The 20,107-nt window shown below is 36.8% G+C and overlaps 2 protein-coding genes across 10 annotated transcripts in view; one reads left to right on the plus strand and one right to left on the minus strand.

Annotated features, from left to right (window-relative positions):
- The window catches only part of PDE5A (phosphodiesterase 5A), a 135,487-nt gene that overhangs the window by 102,442 nt on the left and 12,938 nt on the right, over positions 1 to 20,107 (plus strand). For 5 of the 8 annotated variants that reach the window (XM_021298669.2, XM_065062757.1, XM_005510661.3 and 2 more), the window contains 7 exons: positions 316 to 424; positions 1,992 to 2,076; positions 5,821 to 5,996; positions 7,423 to 7,482; positions 12,852 to 12,998; positions 15,274 to 15,399; positions 17,395 to 17,489. In XM_021298669.2, the coding sequence (XP_021154344.2) occupies positions 316 to 424; positions 1,992 to 2,076; positions 5,821 to 5,996; positions 7,423 to 7,482; positions 12,852 to 12,998; positions 15,274 to 15,399; positions 17,395 to 17,489 (798 nt within the window). The remainder of the gene's footprint in view (positions 1 to 315; positions 425 to 1,991; positions 2,077 to 5,820; positions 5,997 to 7,422; positions 7,483 to 12,851; positions 12,999 to 15,273; positions 15,400 to 17,394; positions 17,490 to 20,107) is intronic. The other 3 variants (XM_021298671.2, XM_065062756.1, XM_065062758.1) reach the window with 1 other exon arrangement.
- Positions 1 to 20,107, minus strand: part of LOC110364879 (WW domain-binding protein 11-like) — a 58,520-nt gene that overhangs the window by 32,173 nt on the left and 6,240 nt on the right. The gene's annotated exons all lie outside the window — the stretch shown is intronic.

The raw sequence follows: 20,107 nt of genomic DNA on the forward strand, positions 1-20,107 counted from the left end.
GGAGTTTGTTTTCAAAAAGTTCTGTTTATTTCAATATAAACCAGCTGTTCATTATTTATCCTTCATCTACATAAACTGTACTGATTTGTTTATTTCTTAAGTTTGCTGTTCAGTGTTAACGTTGTTGAATATTAAAGAAATGGAGGAACATATAAATCAATCCACTCTGCAGTTTTGTGATGACAGCTGGATTGAGATACAGGATTTGAACTCTATCTATTGGTTTTATCCTTTCCTCATACCAGTTACTTACTTTGCATAATGAAATGACCCGTTGTCATACTAAGCACATCATAATAATGTTGTATCCTTCAGGGACTATGACACAAACAAAATCAATTATATGTATGCTCAGTATGTCAAGAATACAATGGAGCCTCTCAACATCCCAGATGTCTGCAAAGACAGAAGATTTCCCTGGACAGTAAGTATAATAAGCTTAGATTTGAAATTCAGAAATGGAAAATGTTTTTCTGTCTACCTTTCAAATCTTTTTTTGTTTTGCCCTCATTATTTCTGTTAACCTAGTGGCCATATTTAGAATTATGCAAACAGGAAGGAAGGTACATTTGCTTGATAAAATCCATTATCAGTGAAGAGATGGTACAATACTCAGACACAGTGAGCCAGGTGGCCTGGGGAGGGATTTATCCCTACAACCATTATTTTAAAAGCCTAACATTCATTTGTCAGTAAATAGTGCAATGTGGAGATCTTGCAATATGTTCTGTGGAAAACATTTAAGAGAAGAATCACTGGAGGTTTTCAGAGTAATCTCTACTTTACTGTGAGTGTTTGGAGGCTCTCAAAAGTTCCTTCCCTTTTATCCTCTCCTTTCCCGTCTTGTTTTGGCAAAGATTAATGTTACAGATGCAAGTTCTTTGCTGTTTTGCAGAGGGAAAACCTTTTCTTTGGGAGCTTTTCCTTCAAGCTTCATCAAGTGTGAGCTTGTGGTTTGGTGTGCTACTGAACACACAGATACTGGAGAGTTAGGAGGGAAAGGTCACTTGGCAAGATTCAGATTACAATCAGGTTGCCTTCAAAGTTGTCATCAACAAAAAAAGCAAACTTGTAATTCTGTATTTTCCCGCCAATGGAGAAATTAGAAAGATGCCTGCTTTTCTTATTAAGTTTAAGCCTGTCAGCTAGAGGGGTGCAGGGAGAGGGCAATGAGAGGGAGAGGAGTTGTTATGATCAGCAGTTTTTACTGAGCTCTTTGTTCTGAGATGCACGACAAAAAGTTCAGAAAATACAGTGTTCAATGTGATTATTCCAGTAAGTGAAAAGAAGGGACAGGCTCATGGTGGGGAGCTGTGTTGCTTCCCTTTTTCTCTGTGCAAGGTGTCATGGATGTTTTGGAGTGGGCCTCTATGAAGGGCTGAGCAACACAGGAATTGAATGTTAATTAATCAAGGCATCTCAAAGAAAACAAAGCTTAAGAAAATTTTAGTGCTACAAGATACACAGTTAGCTTAATGCCAGGTAGTTACTCTTGGTTCATGACACCTGTTCCTTACATTGCTGTATTACAGGTGAGGGGATATGCCAGAAAGGGGAGAGGTCAGTTCCTTTTACAGCTCATCACCTGAAAGATTACAAAGGTGTCCTAAAGCCCAGCTGATTTCTTTTGCAGCTGTGCTGAGTGGAACACCTTGTCTTGGTTTGAAGTTGCCAGTTTCAAGGAAGTGGTGCCTTTTAATGCAAGCAGCACATTTTTAGCACAATTACAGAGTCACTGTAAAATCTTACTGAATGAAGATTATCACATCATTACCTGTGTTATTACTCACCAAAGCCTGTATCAGATACATTTATTATACTGTTCAGCCAAAGATGTGCAAACTCTTTGAAGACATGGTTGCTTTTTGAAGGAGTACATAAACCAAAATATCTACAGACCCCAGCTCTACAGCTTTTTTACTTCAGCCACTTGAACATTAGTCTCTAAAACTGTTAACTGTATTTTGTTTTGTTTTGGTTTTTTTTAACAGAATGACAATGCAGAAAACGTAAGTCAACACATAAAGAGTTTGCTGTGTACACCAATAAAAAATGGGAAAAAGAATAAGGTGATAGGTAGGTATCTTTTACAAAAATTTTTTTTCATACATTTCTTATAAATATTTCTGTTCTTCACACTAAAATCTCAGCAACATGGAATCTCAGCCCAGGACAAAAGATGTTTTCAACTAATAAGTCCACTGCAACCTTGACTGTAAATCAATTACCTAGTAAGTTACCAAATATCTACAACAGTCTTGTGATACTTCACCATTTTTGTAGCTTCTTGGTATTCAAAAATTTTGTCTAAGTAAAATTATTTTCATTGCTTCCTGTTTAGAGGGCCAGTTCCCACTCTTGTGTCTTTAACAAGGCGGTGAAAGGAAGGGAAGATCTAAATCAGTAAATAAGCTCTTCAGGCCTGAGCTGTCTGTAGCGTTGAGCTTTTAGGGAAGAGCGGTGGCATGTGAAAAGGCAAATTGAACTGCACAGACATTGACAGTTGCCATAAATGAGACTCAGCTACGGAAAGATTTGTACATTAGAAGGCCAGCTGCTGGGCCATTTTTGCGCTACAAATGGCCCTTTAGAGGTCCTTGCTTCTATCTGTAGATTCATAGGGAGCTGACAGTCCTATCTTAACACACTAGTATGAGTGTCTAAAGCTACCCAGTGTAAATATCTCTGCAGCATCTCCTTTGCTTTTTCTAGAACTACTCTTCTTCTATTTTAAATAGTGGCCATACTACCACTGGTTCCTGGGGGTGACATTTTCAGAAGTAATTTGACATTACTTAGGTCCACAAAGGCCTAGATTCTTATGGAAACTTAGAAGTCTAGTTACCTCTAGTTCCCCAAAAATATTTAGGTGGCCATGGTTGGGGTCTTAAAGATGAATATACACCTAAATAGTTTTGAGAATGTGGTCAGGAAATAAGCTCAATGAGCTGTAAGTCTTTCAGTGAGTTTCACATTCACCTTAAACAACAGGATGATGATGCTTTTGGAAATTACCATGACTTCCCTGTCCCATGAAGAGTAGAATGAGTGTCAACCTGCTTTCCTGGCATAAGTTCCACAGAAACAGAACATAAAATACACTGATTCCTAGAGAGCAGTATGAACCCAACTTCCTCAGCTTTACAAAATCTGGCAAGTAAATGCTGAGAGTTCCAAAATGCATTTTTAAATGGTCTTCCAACAATTTCCCTTGAGAATTATGGCAAAACTGCATAACCAGTGTATATAGTAAATATGAGGTCCCTTCTCCAAGAAGGGTGCTTTTTTTTTAACTCCTGCAGCAAAGAGAAAGAGAAGAATCATCTTTACCTAATGGAGTTCTCTGACATTTCTTTTGATATCAGCTTCTTTAATGAGTTATTTTATTATGTTGTTTTAAATATTTTACCAGACCCTAAAAGACCAAGATGGAGACTGAACTGTTGAGCTCTAATTAGAGATACTTCACTATGCTGTTAGCTACTGATAAAACAGTTGCATCTGATCCCAAATAGTTTCTTTCTATTGTTATTTTCTATGGAAGTTCAAACTGAAGGTTTCAGTCTGGCCACCCATTTAGGTGGGTTCTTCAAATCTGAGTAATTCTCATTGGGAAATGTTCTTCAAAGTCCTTTAAAGTTTCACAGCCTGCCTAATGTTCAGATCTTTAATAGGGCAAGGTCAATTGTAATGTATGGACTCCTCAATGTTTTGGTTAAGTTTTTGAGATATTTACATGCACCCAAATGTCGTGTGTTTTAAGGATTCATTTGCTCTTGTGGCTTATTCACTGTTGAGTCTTAATCTTGTGTTCATTACATCACAGTTGCTATGGAAATAATTATGTCATAAACAGTACTGAACAGAGATCTGAAAGTGATTTCCATGAGATTTTCCTATAGAGTTTTATAGGTCAGCTTCTTTTTCCCAGGGAAAGTTAATATTGTTCTTGGTGAATCCTTATTCCCTGGCATAACATATTTTTACTATCATTCAAGTATCTAGTCATCTCATTCAATTAAGCTCCAGAATCCTGTTTGCAATATTCAGATGCCACAACCCCTGCCACAACAGTTTGAAGCTACAGTTCTAATGTTCTTATTGATCTTTGCAGAAGAAACTGTGATACTAAGTTCCCCAAACAGAGTGCAATTTGGAGACAGGACAGTGTTACATTGTCACCAGACATTAAAACTTCTATGTGCAAGGCCAATGTTGTTCTAAAAACATAGTTTGCATGTGTGTGCTACTGTTTCCGCACTTTTTCTACCTGCTGTAACAGGGAAGACGCACACTTGCTCCCTCATACCTTTTTCCTTTTAATTAAAAACCTCTGAGCGTTTTTACTCTGTAAATATAGAGTACTATAATGACAGAAATACTTTTGTACAAAAATTATTAGCACTGGTAAGACCTTACAGTAGCTGCTGATTATGTTCACTGATGGTATTGCTGTAAAATAGAATTCATTATGATCTCTTCCCTAACCAGAAGCTGAGAGCAAATCCACCCTCCCTGACCTTATGGTAGTGAAAGCATTCAAATTCTGTTCATATATCCTATGTATATTAGGAGTAGCTCTACTGATATAAGAAAACCTACAAATTGTTAGGAGTGTTCTGGAAACATCATGCTAAATAGTTATCTTCTCTTTTGCTAGTTAAATACATATTTAATGTATCACTCTGCTGCAAAATATTCATCATAAAATACATAAAGCACAAACTGATATGCAATAGCAATTTATAGAAAATTATTTTTTCAGAATTTTCAATTTGCAACTATTAATTTTTACTAGGATCATTATTTGCAATTGGCCAGGAAAATGTTAGCTTTTATCCTCAAAACTGTTAGTACTCATACTGATGAGAGTGAAAAAACATTTGGACTCACTTAATACAAAAATCACCCCCAAAGCAGTTCTGGCCAAAACAATGTATAATTACAATGCAGCTACTTTAATTAATGTTCTGATTTCTTAGCAGAAGTTGCCATCCACTATCTAAAACTCAAGTGAGGTAGATGTGGGAATTTCCCTCTGCTTAAAATAGTGTCAGGGATTTAAGCTGCAGCAAAGTCTGGTTGAAGTTACCTGTCAGAGCTTTCAATGGCATGTGCACAGGACAGTCCAGAAATTCTTTACGTGAAATAATCAGATGCAACTATCAACAAGTTTAAACCTAACAAGCTGAATTCAGTGAGATGCTCTTCAGTTATTTCAGTTGTCTTTGGAGTGGGCTGTAACTAGATCACACCCTCATAGAATCAGTGTGTGTACTTAAACTTTGAGCCTCAACTGGGGTATTCTCTGTTTAGTTCATTTAGTGAAAAAAATGTCCAGCACTGACTCAAATAAGGAAGTGAAAATTCTGTGTACCACTGTTCTGACTTTCATAAATATTCTTTTGGCATGGTTACAAAAATTTAATTAGCCTCCAAAGGACAAATTGTCTTTAGGGATTAAATCAATCTACAAGACTATTAATAATAAAAGCCAGGATTAAAACTACCCTAGAATTGCACAAGATAATCAAGTCTGTAAAGCCCTACATTTTTGGTTTATAAATCCTAACACATACTTTTGAGTCTACTAAGTAATATATAATGTTTAAGTATTTCTTCTGTAATTGAGTGAAATTACCCCAAAACACTTCAGGGAAAATTATACAGCACTCCTGTGTGTCACTTTTATGTATTCTGGTGGTCTGTACTGTAGGCTAAACTGTCCTAGACTTCATTTTTCTCTTGATGTTCCATATAAGAGGTGATACTTTGGCAGTTCTCGGTATTACTTCTTTTAATTTCTGTATCCTGGCATAGGGGTTTGCCAGCTTGTGAATAAGATGGAAGAAAACTCAGGCAAAATAAAGGCTTTCAACAGAAATGATGAACAGTTCCTGGAAGCATTTGTCATCTTTTGTGGCTTGGGGATCCAGAATACACAGATGTATGAAGCTGTAGAAAGAGCCATGGCCAAACAGATGGTGACATTAGAGGTGAGTTCAAAATCTATGTGGTCCTTAATTAGCCCAACACAGATCCTAATTTTCTCCAGACCCTGTCTGTTCTACACAAGTGCAGCTACTCACATGGATACTGAACAGAAATTGTTCTCCCCCAGAACAGCATGTGGCCTGTTGAATTGCACAACAATTTTTCTGCTTGTTTCCGTATCTGCCAGCAGACTATTTTATTTGGTATTGTATTTTAACTTCACTCAAGAGATTTAGTGGTGAGCTGAATGTATCTTTTCCTCTACATGAGGCTACACATTGGCAACACAGCTGGTTTGTTCTGTTGCGTAGGAAGAGGAAATGGTTTGGGAGAATAGGAGCTTCCTTTGCTTGTCTGAGGTTTTCTGTGATGATTTTGGCTCAGTCCTTTAGACAAACTGGTTTGTGGAGTAACAGCAGCATTATTGTAGGTTTTCAGCAATTTCCTCAGACTCCATCAAACCATATCAAGATGAACGTCATCTGGTCTCAGCCTTTGAATTGGTTACTGTTAAGTTTAACAGCTAAAGAGGGCCTTAGTCTGAAAAGCTGAATTACTCAGAGGTGATAACTTGAAGCTGAAAGTGAAAAATGTGTAGACTTTGGATCTCCTAACATTCACTATGTAAACAGAGTGTTTGCAGAATTCCTAAAATGGGGATTATGTACTCTGTAGCCTCTAAAAGAAATGTTACAACTCTCAAATAAAGCTGTATTAAGTCATGTTAAATAAAAAAGTGGTAAAATAATTGTCAAAATCATTTCAGTGCTTTAAAAAAAAAGAGCTGTTTGTTTATATGGCAAATTGGCAATGCTCTCTCCTACTAGAATACTTCATAGATAATATAGGAAGTTCAGACAAATTATAGGTTGGTATATAAGATGGCTTCTTTACAAAAAAATGGCAGTTTCTAGCTGTTAAAAAAACTCCATAACATTTTCATGTCCTGTGTTCTCAACAGCTAAAAATATGAGCTTATTTTGTTAATATAAAACAAACAAATTGTCTTTCAGACTTTCTGCCAAGTTTCATTTAGGGCAAAACTTCATGTCTGAATAGACTCCTTAAAGAATTATTATGGCAACAATGTCACGCTCATAATTATAGTTGTTTCATGTATTATTTGTCTATGGAAGTGGGGCATGAAAACTTTCCAAAGCGAAAATCAGAGTTCTTTGCTCTTTTATAGAAACTATTTATGTCTTCTTGGCCTAATTATTTCAAGAAGGTTCTGTGCTGTGGGAGGTTTGTGAAAGCTGCAGTTATCTTCCCATATGTGTTCAGAAAGCGCCGTTAAAAGCAATGCAGGCTCTGCAAGGCCAATGCAATGCAGTGCAGCTGCAAGCTGAAAATTCTGCATTACAATAAATACCTTTTTATCACATTGCTCTTTCGTTTGTACTAAGGGCTGCTTTTCTCTTTCTCTAGGTTCTTTCGTACCATGCTTCTGCTGCTGAGGAGGAAACGAGGGAGCTGCAGGTAACAGCGGTAATTGAATTTTTTACTATTACATTAGGAATATTTCATTAATAGAACAGCAAAGGGCAGTTTGTTACATAAGATGTGATCCCTAAACATGCAGGCGGAGATTTTCCAGAAATAAAAGTTATAGTGAAGCTTAAGCCGGTTCCCTGAGTTCAGTCAATACATCAAATAAAAGGGAAATGTTATGATGCCTACAATGAGAAATACAAGCTCTCCAGAGAGCTGTAATTACAGGACAATCAGGAGTATACTGACTGCCATTCTCATGAGTTTACATGACAGCAACAGCTGATGCAATGTTAATATCGACTCACAATGATTAAGTATTTCAGAAGCAAAATATTGAGAATTCTTCTTTCTGCAGCTGAGCCAGAATGTTGTATATTTTATATCTTTGGTACATTCCAGACATCCCAAGTATGGGTGCAACTTTATGGCCTTACATAGAAGTTTTGTATTTAATTGTTAATGCAACAGTTATTTTTACTTTTATGGTTACTTTTCTGTGCAATGTCCTGTTCTGCTCATGTTTAATTCTGTGTTTAGAAATCACTACCTAAAGAATAACTACAGCTACGATTTCAAGTGTAGTTCAAAGCCCAGCTTGTGTTTCATCTCTCCAGTTCTCTCTGTTGGAGGAGACATTCTGGGAAAATATCATCACCCCTGCTGTACAAAAGAAAATGGGAAGGATGGAGGGATGGAGAGGAACGTAGACATAGGGGACCACAAGCTGGGTAGTATTGGACTGGACTGGATTGGACAAGCAAGGTGCCACAGAGCAAGGCACAAGACTAAGGACAATTCTAGAATGGTTGGCATCACACAGATTTTGAACCTTTGTTGTACCACACTGTTGCACATCAATAAAGGGATGCTGGCAAGACCAGCAATGCCACACATCTCTGATAGTTTCTCTTTAGTGCTTGAGTTATAATCTCTGTGGTTACATCTTTATTGGGAAGTAAAACAGAACCATGATAAACCTAGCACTCAAACAGTGACCACCTCCCCTGATTAACTGTCCACATGCTTCCTAGCACAATCTCGGTCCATGTCAACCACCACTTTCTAAGGTGATATCAGAGCACACAGTACCAGAGCACATAGCACAGGCCATCTCCAACAGGCACTGGGGATGAGTACTCCAGATTTGGCTTCCTCTAGCCTACAGTCTTGCAGTGCTATTTGAACAGGTTTTGCAGCCTCAGATATACCACATATCCTCACATCACATCACAGGGCATGAAACAAATACCTTTATTTTCATGCTATGAAGCCACCACTCTGAAGTTTAACAGAGCAGTCAGATTAGTTCAGATCATTCGATCTGCAAGAAAAAACAAACAAACCAAACAAACAGAACAAACATAAGAAAACCAGACACAGGCACTAAAAATAAGGGTATTGTAGAACTTCACAGCCCCACATGGAGCCCAAAGCAAACCCTGGGCAAATATTGCTCCTTCAATATCTGTTGTCAGCAAGTGCCATTTGAGAAACAGGATCATTGCTGCCTTTTTTCCTATGTCTCTGTACTCACAAAGTAGAACACAATTAAATGTTGCAGTTATCAACCTCTGTCATTTTTTTTCTGAAACTTCTTGCTGTTTCTGTGCATCAATAAAGGTAGCAGTATGTGAAAAGAGACAGGGCCAAGGCAGTTTCCAAATAGAGTCATTTATGTTAAAGACATCGTTGTTTCCCCAAAAGTAAGACAGGGTCTTATATTAATTTTTGCTCCAAAAGATGCTTACTTTTTTTAGATGTATAGCTGTCTGGACAGTATTTAAATTGACTTTTTCAATGAACTGTAACTAGGGCTTATTTTTTGAGTAGGGCTTATATTTCGAGCATCTTCAAAAATCCTGAAAAATTATGCTAGGGCTTATTTTCGGAGTAGGTCTTATTTTTGGGGAAACAGGGTAGTCTTAAACTAAGTCTTGGATAAGTAGTGACAAAGCAAGTACCTGCTACCCAAGCTGAAAAAGCTATTAAAACTTACTTCCTTAGCTTCTTGTCTTAGTCAAGGGAGAGAGGTGAGTCTAGAAAGCAGTTCAGTGCAAGATATTTTAACGACTGATTCAGGGTAATATGTGTGGCAATTCATTTCTTATGTAAATGATACTTTCCTTGCAATCAAACTGTCAGCAAGGTGTAGAGAACTTTATTTTCTGATGTGCTGACAAAGACTTTCCAAAAACTTTTGTGAGGCACTTGTGCTAATATTTTCCCCTAATTAAGAATAATCCCTACCACACTACTGGGATCCCTTTGTGCTGATTATTTTCCCATTAACACATAGACTAAAGTTTTGAAATCAGCATGTAGAACAGCTAACTAATATAACCACCCTGTTTGAAGTGATAGACAGATGATACTCATAAGTTCCTGGCTTCAGATTGTACAACTTCTATTTAACATATGGAGATGTGATCCAGCTGCCTAAATTACAGTGATGTACTAAGTCACTGTCCAGAAACTGGACCTTCCCTGGTGGTTAAAGCTAACACATTGCATATTACAACTTTTGTTCCACTACTGAGGGTCAGCAGAAGAATGGCAATTTAGTTGGCTTCAGAATTTTATTAATTTTTATTTTGCACTTACGTCATTGTATCAAGCCAGCCAAAATAGATTGAAAATTTGCTTCTGGATATAACTTTTTTTTTGTGATTTGCCTTGTTTTCTTCTAAATAAATTGATAGCACATAAAAGAGATGCTTCACCAGGCAGTTGGACTAGATGATTGTCGTAGGTTCCTTCCATTTGGAACTATTCTGCTTCTATTCTATTCTATTCTATTCTATTCTATTCTATTCTATTCTATTCTATTCTATTCTATTCTATTCTATTCTATTCTATTCTATTCTATTCTATTCTATTATTCTATTCTGTTCTGTTCTGTTCTGTTCATTATCAGCCTGCAGTCAAATTTTTCACTTCCATCGTCTTTTCCATGTACTACAGAATATTGTATTGCATCAATCACCTCCATTGAGCCTGGATACTGTCTGCAACATGTGTTTTATCACACCAAGCAAATGAAACAAAGCAAAACAGTTTATAGTTGCCACTAAGTTACCACAGTGGTCCCACATTTTTCTTTTGCTGCCAGTGTATTTACAAAAAACACTTTTGTTGGCCTTCCCATCCTTCACTTGTTCCAACTCAAGCTGAGCTTTGGTTTTCCCAACTACATACCTGCACACTTTGGTAACGTCTCTATATTCTTCCCAGGTAGCCCATCCCCACTTCCTCCTTCTGTGCACTTCATTTTTTCATTGAGCTCACTCAGGAATTCCCTGTTCATCCATGCTGGCCTTTTCCCATGCTCGCTTGACTTCCTGCATGTCAGAATGGACTATTCTTGTGCTTGAGGCTTTCCTTGAAGGTAATGCCTTGGCATATGAAATGAAGTTATAAGCTTTATCTGTAGGTTTTTCAATCATAAGAGAAGGCAAATTTTTTAAATTATTTTTTATGCTTAACTGGGTAATGAAATGGACTCACTAATTAATTACTCATTATTAATTATTGTTATTGCAATGCCTATAGAAAGCAATATTAATGAAAAAGTCACAGTTATGCGAAGAGGGGGATTAACTAGCACATTTTCTTCATTTCTTGCTGTTTATAATATTCCTGAGGTGGAGAAATTGAGCAAGAGGTTGTAGTTGGGTCAGAGCTTACAGAAGCTGACCCTAGCTCAATAACTTGAAATTAAAATAGCTGATGAACTGTCATGTTGTAAAGTGGGGGGACAGCAGATAGCTCTCCTGGCTTCAGCAAGCAAAAGAGGAAATATCTAATTCAGTTAAATAACACTTGACTAGCTAGACAGTGCAGTTTTTTATGTCTAAGCTGAAATGAAACTTATTGTTGTGGCTGTCAAAGGCAGGCGATCAAGGAAGGGCAAGATAAATTATGAATGAAGTCAGAACACAGGCATGAGGCGTTCTGTTGAGCTCCTGCTGTGTCCTTCCAGCCCCTTTCCTCATGAAATACCAGGCTGCAGTTGTAGTATTTCAAAATTATGTCATGAGAGTTCCTGAATGGTTGCATTATTTTCCACCAAGCATGCAGGCCTGGTGGTTCTTTCACATGCTCGTAGGTGAAATACCACATGAATCCAAACTGAGAGACACAAAATTACTGGTACAAGAAATGTGAAAGAATGCTGGAATTTCGTTTCCTGTGTAAATATTATTTTTCATAATCTTTCATGATTTTCCAATTCTGACACACAGGAAAGATAACAGCAAACATATGGAACAGAGATGACTACACGTAGTAATGGAAAGAGTTGATTTGCACACTACATGTAATAATACTGTAGATTACAACACATGCGTCCTTTTCAATCGCAGCCTTCTAGGACACAGTTCCCCATGCTGCAGAAATGTTTTCCCCTAGAATTACAAAAAGGAAGATAAACACATAGGTTTATTTACTTCACCATTTCAGTTTTACCTGATTTTCTTTTGCTCCATACTTATACTGAGGTGAAACGACTGTGAAGTAGCAGCACTGAGAACTCCACCTTTTATTCTAATGAAAAACCTGGTACTAATTTTTGTTCTATAGTGTAAGAGTTACCATTTATTTTTTTAGCAACCTTAACATCTGCATTTTGAAGGGCAACTAATACCTATACTCTGAATTTTATAACTAGAAAGAGTAGAGTTGCAGTACATAGAGTATTACTGACAATGAAAGTTATAGATTTTAAAAAGTATAGGGTTGGGGTTTTTTGTCTACTTTGTAATTTCAAATTTCACATTGAAGGTTTATGATGGTACTCAAATTAAATAAAAAACCTTGTCCAAAGATTTTAAAGATTGTTGATCACAGGTGAACCCTAATTTTTCAGGTTTCTAGTCCTGAGAAAGCTCTCCCTGTGGACATGTTCTGACACCATAGTGCTGCATGTGGATTCTGTTAGGAACAATTTGTTCTAGCTGGTCTACACTGACGTCTATTTTCTCACCGTCTTTTAGAAAAATTTCAGCAGTTACAGATTTTGATGTCTGCACGTACATAAAAACAAACATGTAACTCCAATGCCCTAGTATCTCAGTCTCCCAATTTCATACATATTGTTGGTTACAATTTGATTTAGATAACAGACTGTTTGACCAGGTAATCCTTTCCTTGTTCTCTTGATCTATGGAAAACTGCATGTTAAATCTAACCAAATAAGGTAATGTTAAACAAGAAAGGCTAAGGAAAGATAAATGAGAAGTAATTATCAGGTTTCAGTATAATGTGAAGGTAAAATTCAGTATCTCACTACTCTGTAGAAAAAGCAGGTATTTATGTTATGCTTTCTCTTTCCTAGTGCTAAACTATATTCTCTTATTCTTCTCTAGGCTGCTGTAGTACCATCTGCACAGTCTCTCAACCTAACTGACTTCTACTTCAGTGATTTCGAGCTATCAGATTTTGAAACAACACTGTGTACGATTCGAATGTTCACAGATCTCAACCTAGTGCAAAATTTCCAAATGAAACATGAGGTATGAATGCTGTCAAATGCTTCTTCACATAAAAAGACAACTTCATTAAAGAAAAGCAGGAGAATAATGAAATGATCCTACAGTAAATATAATTGAAAACCTGTATTAAAGAGTACTTAGCAAATACGGAGGGTATTTCAAGTGGGCAGTATTTGCATTTGTCCTTAGTTTGGTTCCACTGAATGATGAATTATTTGGTTAACGGACTGTAAAATGCTTTTAGAAACTTTGGAGAGCGGAAATAGAGGACTTGGTTAAAATTCAAATGAGTTTTAAAATCTATTGCAGTATTTCAAAACCAGCAAGAATAAATATATAAAGACTAACAAAAGCAATCAAATGCATAAATTAAGAATGGTAAACAAAAGAATAGGTAGCAAGAACAGACAAAAACATTTCACAGCTAATAATATCAGAAACTATGTAAAAGTCAATAACGTGTCTTAGTAGAAAATTGGGGCAAATTTCATTTTTTACTGACAGAGGAGTGGGGTTTTAGGCCCACGGAGTAATTATATTGTAGCTCGTGTTTGAAGAGACACACAGAGATACAAATTAATTTTTTTTTTAAATGACCATTTAGGAGATTGATCAAAGTTTGAATGAATTAAGCTGGTTTTCTCCAGCAAACCGAATATTGAGGAAGGAGATCATAGCAACTTTTCAGTAAGTGAAAGACAGTTACAAAGAGGACAGTAATAGAGGTTGTTCTCTATGTCCACACAAGGTAGTAAAAGCAATCAGTTTAGTCTTTCACCCACAAAAGATTAGGTTAGAGTTTAGGGGGAACTCTATAGTTATGGAGATAGTAAAGACTGAAACAGATTAGTTATGTGGGCTGTGGAAATTTCCCTGGAGGTTTCTACCAGTAAATCTAGTTGTAGATATGCATCTGTCAGAGGTGATCTAGACAGGTATTCTTATTGTGCTCCTGGCCTGGAGGTAGACTAGGTAATCTCTTAGGCCTCTTCCAGTCAATACACACAATTTCTATTTTAAACCTTCTTTTTTAAATACTTTAATTTTTCCTTTACGTATTTTTCAACAAAACTGCTAAAGCTCAGTACAAAAATTCAGAGGACACAGTAGGCAAACAAATTAGTAAAAGAAAGCATGTATTTATTTTCTACATCACCAGTTTATAGACCAATTTAGATTAGTAGAGTGTAAGGGCAGAAAGGAGTACTTTGTTACCTAGTAACTTGTACTTCCTTAAGAGATATGTCCCAACAGGAGAGAAGGTATCAGGTAGCATAGTAATGAGTGGACTTCTAGTTCCTAGTGGAGAAATTGTAATAGATTTGTAAAACCAGTAACACCGTGACAATAGACATAACTACACGTCTCAATAGAAGCAAGAGAATGTTGACAGCTGTGAAGCCAGACTTTCGTCTTTCCATACTAGACCTAAAGAAAACTGGCAGTAGCCCAGTACTGCTTTTTTAACAGTGGAAAGGCAAGAGAATACTGCTGCTTTTGTCTGTGGAGAATCGTTTATGTAGGTGAATGATACTGGATTTTCATTTCTGTCAGTACATTTTTCACTATGAACACAAAAACTTCTCTTGAACAAACCAAGGCCTAGGTCCTCAGTCAGTATTTACCATAAGGCAGTATGCTGTGGCCATTTAAACCAAGGGATCTGTTCTAGTCCACATCAAATTACTACCTGACCTTCATACCTTTTCACTTCCTTAGAAATAAAGTATAACCCACAACTTGTAATACTGTTGTGTAAAACATCCAGGACATACTTTCTTCCTGCATAAAAAACCCCTACCCAGTAATATAGTAGTTGCAGTCTTCATATATACTTATTTGCTTTCCAAAGTCCAATTCTGCTTGTCTTTTGACAAGCTGGTATGAGGGAAAAGCCACATGTTCACTATCAAAGCAGCTCTTAAGAGAACTCTGTAACTAAAAAATAAATTGTCTCTATGAAATGTGTCATTACAAACAAGAATTTTTTTCTTCCAGTTAGCTGAATATAACTCAGTTTCTGAACTGTGTCTGACACATTTAGTCGTTAGTAATAAAAACCTGAAACCACAAGTATTACAATAGGTACTCAATGAGAGGCTGAACTAGTGGCTATAAGCGTATTCTTACCTATGTTCACAATTGTGTTATATTTTAACTTTGTTGAGGTTAAAGGGATTTTTTTTTTCCTGTAAGAGAGATGATTTTCAAGCTGGGTTAGAGGAAGATTTGTTTTAATTAAAATAATATATTTCTAATACATTTTCAGTTAACCATGTGATGCTGTTTCTTAAAGGTTCTCTGCAGATGGATTTTAAGTGTGAAGAAAAATTATCGGAAAAATGTTGCTTATCACAATTGGAGACATGCCTTTAATACAGCGCAGTGCATGTTTGCTGCTTTAAAATCTGGTAAAATTCAGGTAGGTTTTGGTGTTTCTGCATTAAGAATCTTTTAGCACAACAAATTCTGTAATGATGCATAGTTGATGCAGTGCTGCTAGTGAAATCAAAAGAATTCTGTTGAAGACTTCTGGCTTTAAGTGTTTGGTTTGTGAAACTATTGTTGTGTTGTTACGTACCCAGTTTCAGTTCATTCCTCTGGAAATGATCAGGTGGATGTTCCCAATAGGAATATCTCAAGGCATGTACATGATTATGTCCTTTTTTAAAATTAATGATTATGCTACAAGCAAATAAAAAGGGTGAGGAAGAAAAGGACTGACCTTATTTCAGGATATTTCCTTATAATATTCAACAGAAATTTATTTAAGTTCAAGCATAGAGCTGAGTACAGACTTAGACAAACAGCAGAACTTTTTTTTGAAATAAAGGTTTAAATGCTCATTTCAATGCTTTTGAACAATGTTTCAACCTTCCACTTAAAAGACATCATTGTTTTGAAAACAACCTAGTTATTCTTTAATACAAATACTGAGGGGCTAGATGATCCCCAACATAAGAAAAATGTTGATTCATTTTTTTCAAAATATGTTTTTAGGTTTTGGTTTTATATTCTTGAAGAAAACATAATGTTTATTTTCATTCTTAATTAATGTGTTTCTTCAGTTTGATTACAGACAATGTTATTAGTGGGTTTATACTATTTTATAGCAAGCACTTCTGAGAATAAATAAATCCTATATCTGTAGATCAAAACACAATACCAACAAAGAGGCATTCCCTTCCTCTACAAAGTTTGTCTCCCTAACAAAAAAAGGCTAGAAGATTCAAAGGCAAGGGCTTTTCATGTTCCTTTTATACTGAAATGGACATGGTAGTATTGTTCCGTGTGTGGCCTAGCAATCTCCAATAGCTTGCTTGCTATTTTTGGAATCCTGTCAGCCTCCACTGCAATTTCCATAAATTGTTCTATTCCTAACTTTGTTGGGTTCACTCCACACTGATTTTCATGTCCTAGATTCTGGAGGCAGAAATGTTGTTGAACATAAGTCAATTTTCCCTGGTTTGAGTGGAAAAGCAAGCACTGGGGGCCACATCTTCCTAGAAGAAACATAAAATCAGCCATTTCCAAACTGATTTGTCTTTTGCCTAGAGTAAGGACAGGTTTAATGATCTAGAAATCAGATGCAAATCCACAGAAGTTGTAACTGCTTAAAGAAAATTTGAATTTGATTGTACACAGGGTACAGCCTCAGAGTGGCTGGGCTGTCATTAGCTGATCAAAGTTCCTGTCCCGACTGTTGTGCCTGCTGTTCTTGTGCCATTACAAAACACTGCATGAATACTGTAGTTTTGTCCAGACTATGTTTCTTACAGGGCAGATATAAATAAATTTGCTGTTGAATTCTATTGAATATTAAAGATGCAAAGTAGTCACAAAAGAGAATCTGTAACCTCTCCACTAATCCTTGTTGAATCATAGAACCACTTCAGTTGGAAGTGACCCTCAGGATCATAGAGTCCAACCATAACCTAACCTAAGCTCCAGAATAATTTAATAATGAGTTAGATATTGTTTAATTCTGTTTTCTATAATGAATTTTTATACCTATTTGGAGAATGTAGCCTAACTCCCTCGAGGTAACAGAGGAGCTGAGCTACAAGTCATGGGGCCAGAACTAAAATCAATTCCCAATGCTCTCTCTTTGCTGCCAGGTGACATTATACAAGTCACTTTCTCTTCTACTGTCTCAGTTTCCTCATTAGTATATATAGGGCTAAAGGATGTTTCCTCTGAAAACTGAACTGAGGCCTGTGAAGAATGATTACTACTGTGCACCACAACTTCAGAGATAACCCCTTATTCCCAGCACATCATTTTACATCCTTGTCTTCTTTGGGCCGGAACCATACCTGCTATGTGGATAAAGACAAGACAGCACATTTAATACAGATCACTCAGAATAAATCTCTATTATAAAGCTAACTCACTTCTTGTATACTCTTACATACAGAGCAAACTGACTGACTTGGAAACACTGGCTTTGCTGATAGCAACTCTAAGCCATGATTTGGATCACAGGGGAGTGAACAACTCTTACATACAAAGGTAAGTAAGTCTAAGAGAAGTTAAATAAAAACAGATGAATACCAAAATCGCAGAGCTAAATTAAGTACAACCTAATTGATTTGATGTTGTGAGGCTGTACAACAGAGCAGGTTTGTATAAAGCAGTAAGTGCAAGAACAGCCAGAAACATTCAAGGAGCCCAAAGCAAAGATGCACAACCTGTTACTGACTATGATGGCAGATGAAGTGAACTCCTTGTAGACTGTGCAGGGGCAGCATCTTCCTGCTCCTGTTTCAGATGTCCCATACCCCTTTTCCCATAGAGTGACAGCAAAAGATCCCAGCTTCTACGGGACAGCATGTAGGAAACATGCAGTTTTTCAGATTGCTCAGCCAGGGGTCCCCCCATGTAGTCCAGGCCCGCACAAAGCTGAGATCTGCAGTCATCTAAGACAAAAGTATCTCCATACCATTTTGACCTCTGACTGCTCTACTCATGAGTTAGCCATGTTTTTCCAGAATTCTAAGTTGATTTGATAAGATACATATTTAAAATCACCCGAGAAATGCGTGACTGTTTTGCACTGATTTTGGGTTATCTTTACTCTTGAACTTGGATCCATTCTGGAAATACAGCAAAAAAATTATAAAGCACAAAGTCAAAATATGTTTTAAAACCTTGAAAGAAAATATTTTTACTAGATAAAATATTTCACTTTGAAGTTATCAAAAAACATCGGAATTCCTCTAAAATCTTCTCCATATTTTAATTTTTAACTAAAATTACATGTTTTGTTAAAATTTATTAATAGTTTCAGATCTGCCCCAAATCTGCTTTTCAGTGAATTTAGTATTCACTTCAAGGAACAGCAGATTCTTCAATTAAATAAATAGCCTGACTTAAAACATGGTATAATATGATGACTGTGATACAGCAATGTGTCCTGATCTGACCAGAGATGGGGAAAAGATACTCAGAAATGTACACTTGTATCTTTTTCTGGCAGAGTTGGAGAGTGGTTTTTTGGAAGAAGTGGTCTGCTGTTCTTGCTGTGTGTAAAGTCAGATATTAGGGAAGGCAAAGTTTGTTTGAGGCAGAGAATACTGAAAGGCAGAAAATAAGTAAGCTGAAGCAGAATTTCAGCTTTTCAGATATGTTCAGAATAACACTAAGACTAATGTGTAAAGGAAAAAAACTCAACCCGAAACCCCACAAAACTGAGAGAGTAGCCTTTTTCCAGTTTCCTAATAGGGGATTCCAGCAGTAACTGTAGCCTTGCAGTTATTGGAACCGGTTAGCTATTTTTTGCTTTATTTATTTAAAAATAAATTTCCTGGAAGACATCTGGAGATGCGTCATCTCCTCTCAAAAATGTCCTGGGAAAGTGTCATAGACAGCAAAATCCAACATTCACACATGCTGTAAAACAGAGATGATTACAGCTTAATAATTCTTTTTCAATAAAAAGTTCCACAAATTTTGTTTTTAAATCTCTCATTTGAGTCTAAGTGAAAAGTTATTTTTTCCAGGAATGGATCCCTTTTGTTTCTTCACTGGAAGCAAGGGGAGTGGATACTTAGCATATGATTCTTTTCTTAAGCAACAGGGTCTCAAAAATGAAAATGGTCCTGGTAGCAGAAATTACAGGAAATGAACTGCTTAAACGTCTTCTGGGACATATGCAGGGGTTTTGTTTTCTTTTTCTTCCAAACACACATGTAAAGTAGGCAAGCACAAAGCACGAAAACTGCATAACCAAACTACTGTGTTCAGAAAGCAATGGTGTCCTTTGGCCTGGCATGGTGGTTTAACAGAAATGCTGTGTACTACAGAAGTAGGATCTGAATTTATTTTGAGTACTTGTGTCTTCCCAGACAGACAGGGTCTGTAAGTACCGAGCAAGCTCTGGTTTGGTGCAGTACTTGGGAAGATAACCTAAGATATTTCTCACATATTTCTCTCTTCAGTCAGGATGAACTTTAGGAAACACAGTATGCATCCCATTTAACTCAATGGGAATTTCACCCAGCATGCATTGGCACCATTCTACAATTTGTTTCCATACAGAAACATGCGAGCATATTTGCTCTATAGTCCTTTTGCAGTGGTCTCAGAGGAGGTGCTGGGCAGCCAGCCCACAATCATCAGGGGCTCGCATCCTTTAATCTCCCTTTCCGCATTTTTGTTTGTCTTTCCATCTTTCTCTCTACATTTTTGTGCTTCTTTAATCCCCAGGGTCTCCTCTTATGACTTCCATTTGAGTCTTGTGTGCACTCACGCAGGGACTCAATCCTGCAACCACTAATTCATCTGAACGATCCTTAACCATACAAAAAATCCCATGGAACTGTATGCTATTAAGAATCTCTTACATGATTAAACATTTGTTGGTCAGATTATAATAATAGTAATAGTTTCAGGATCAGCAGCAAAACAGACTTCCAACAGAATCCAAATTTAGTTAAAGAGATGGGATAAGCAATGTGGAACCAGGGGCTAAAAGTTAAGATACAGTAGCAAAAGCTAAGAACCGTATTACACAATGAGGAATGGAGGGAAATAAGAAATCCTCAAAGAGGAGGAGTTTCTGTATTTTGTCTAAAGCTACTCAAATAGTAAATTCTATTTTCTAGACTAAGATAGCTTTAAATTCTGCA

The sequence above is a fragment of the Columba livia genome, chromosome 4 (genome assembly GCF_036013475.1).
Source record: "Columba livia isolate bColLiv1 breed racing homer chromosome 4, bColLiv1.pat.W.v2, whole genome shotgun sequence".
NCBI classification, from domain to species: Eukaryota; Metazoa; Chordata; class Aves; order Columbiformes; family Columbidae; genus Columba; species Columba livia.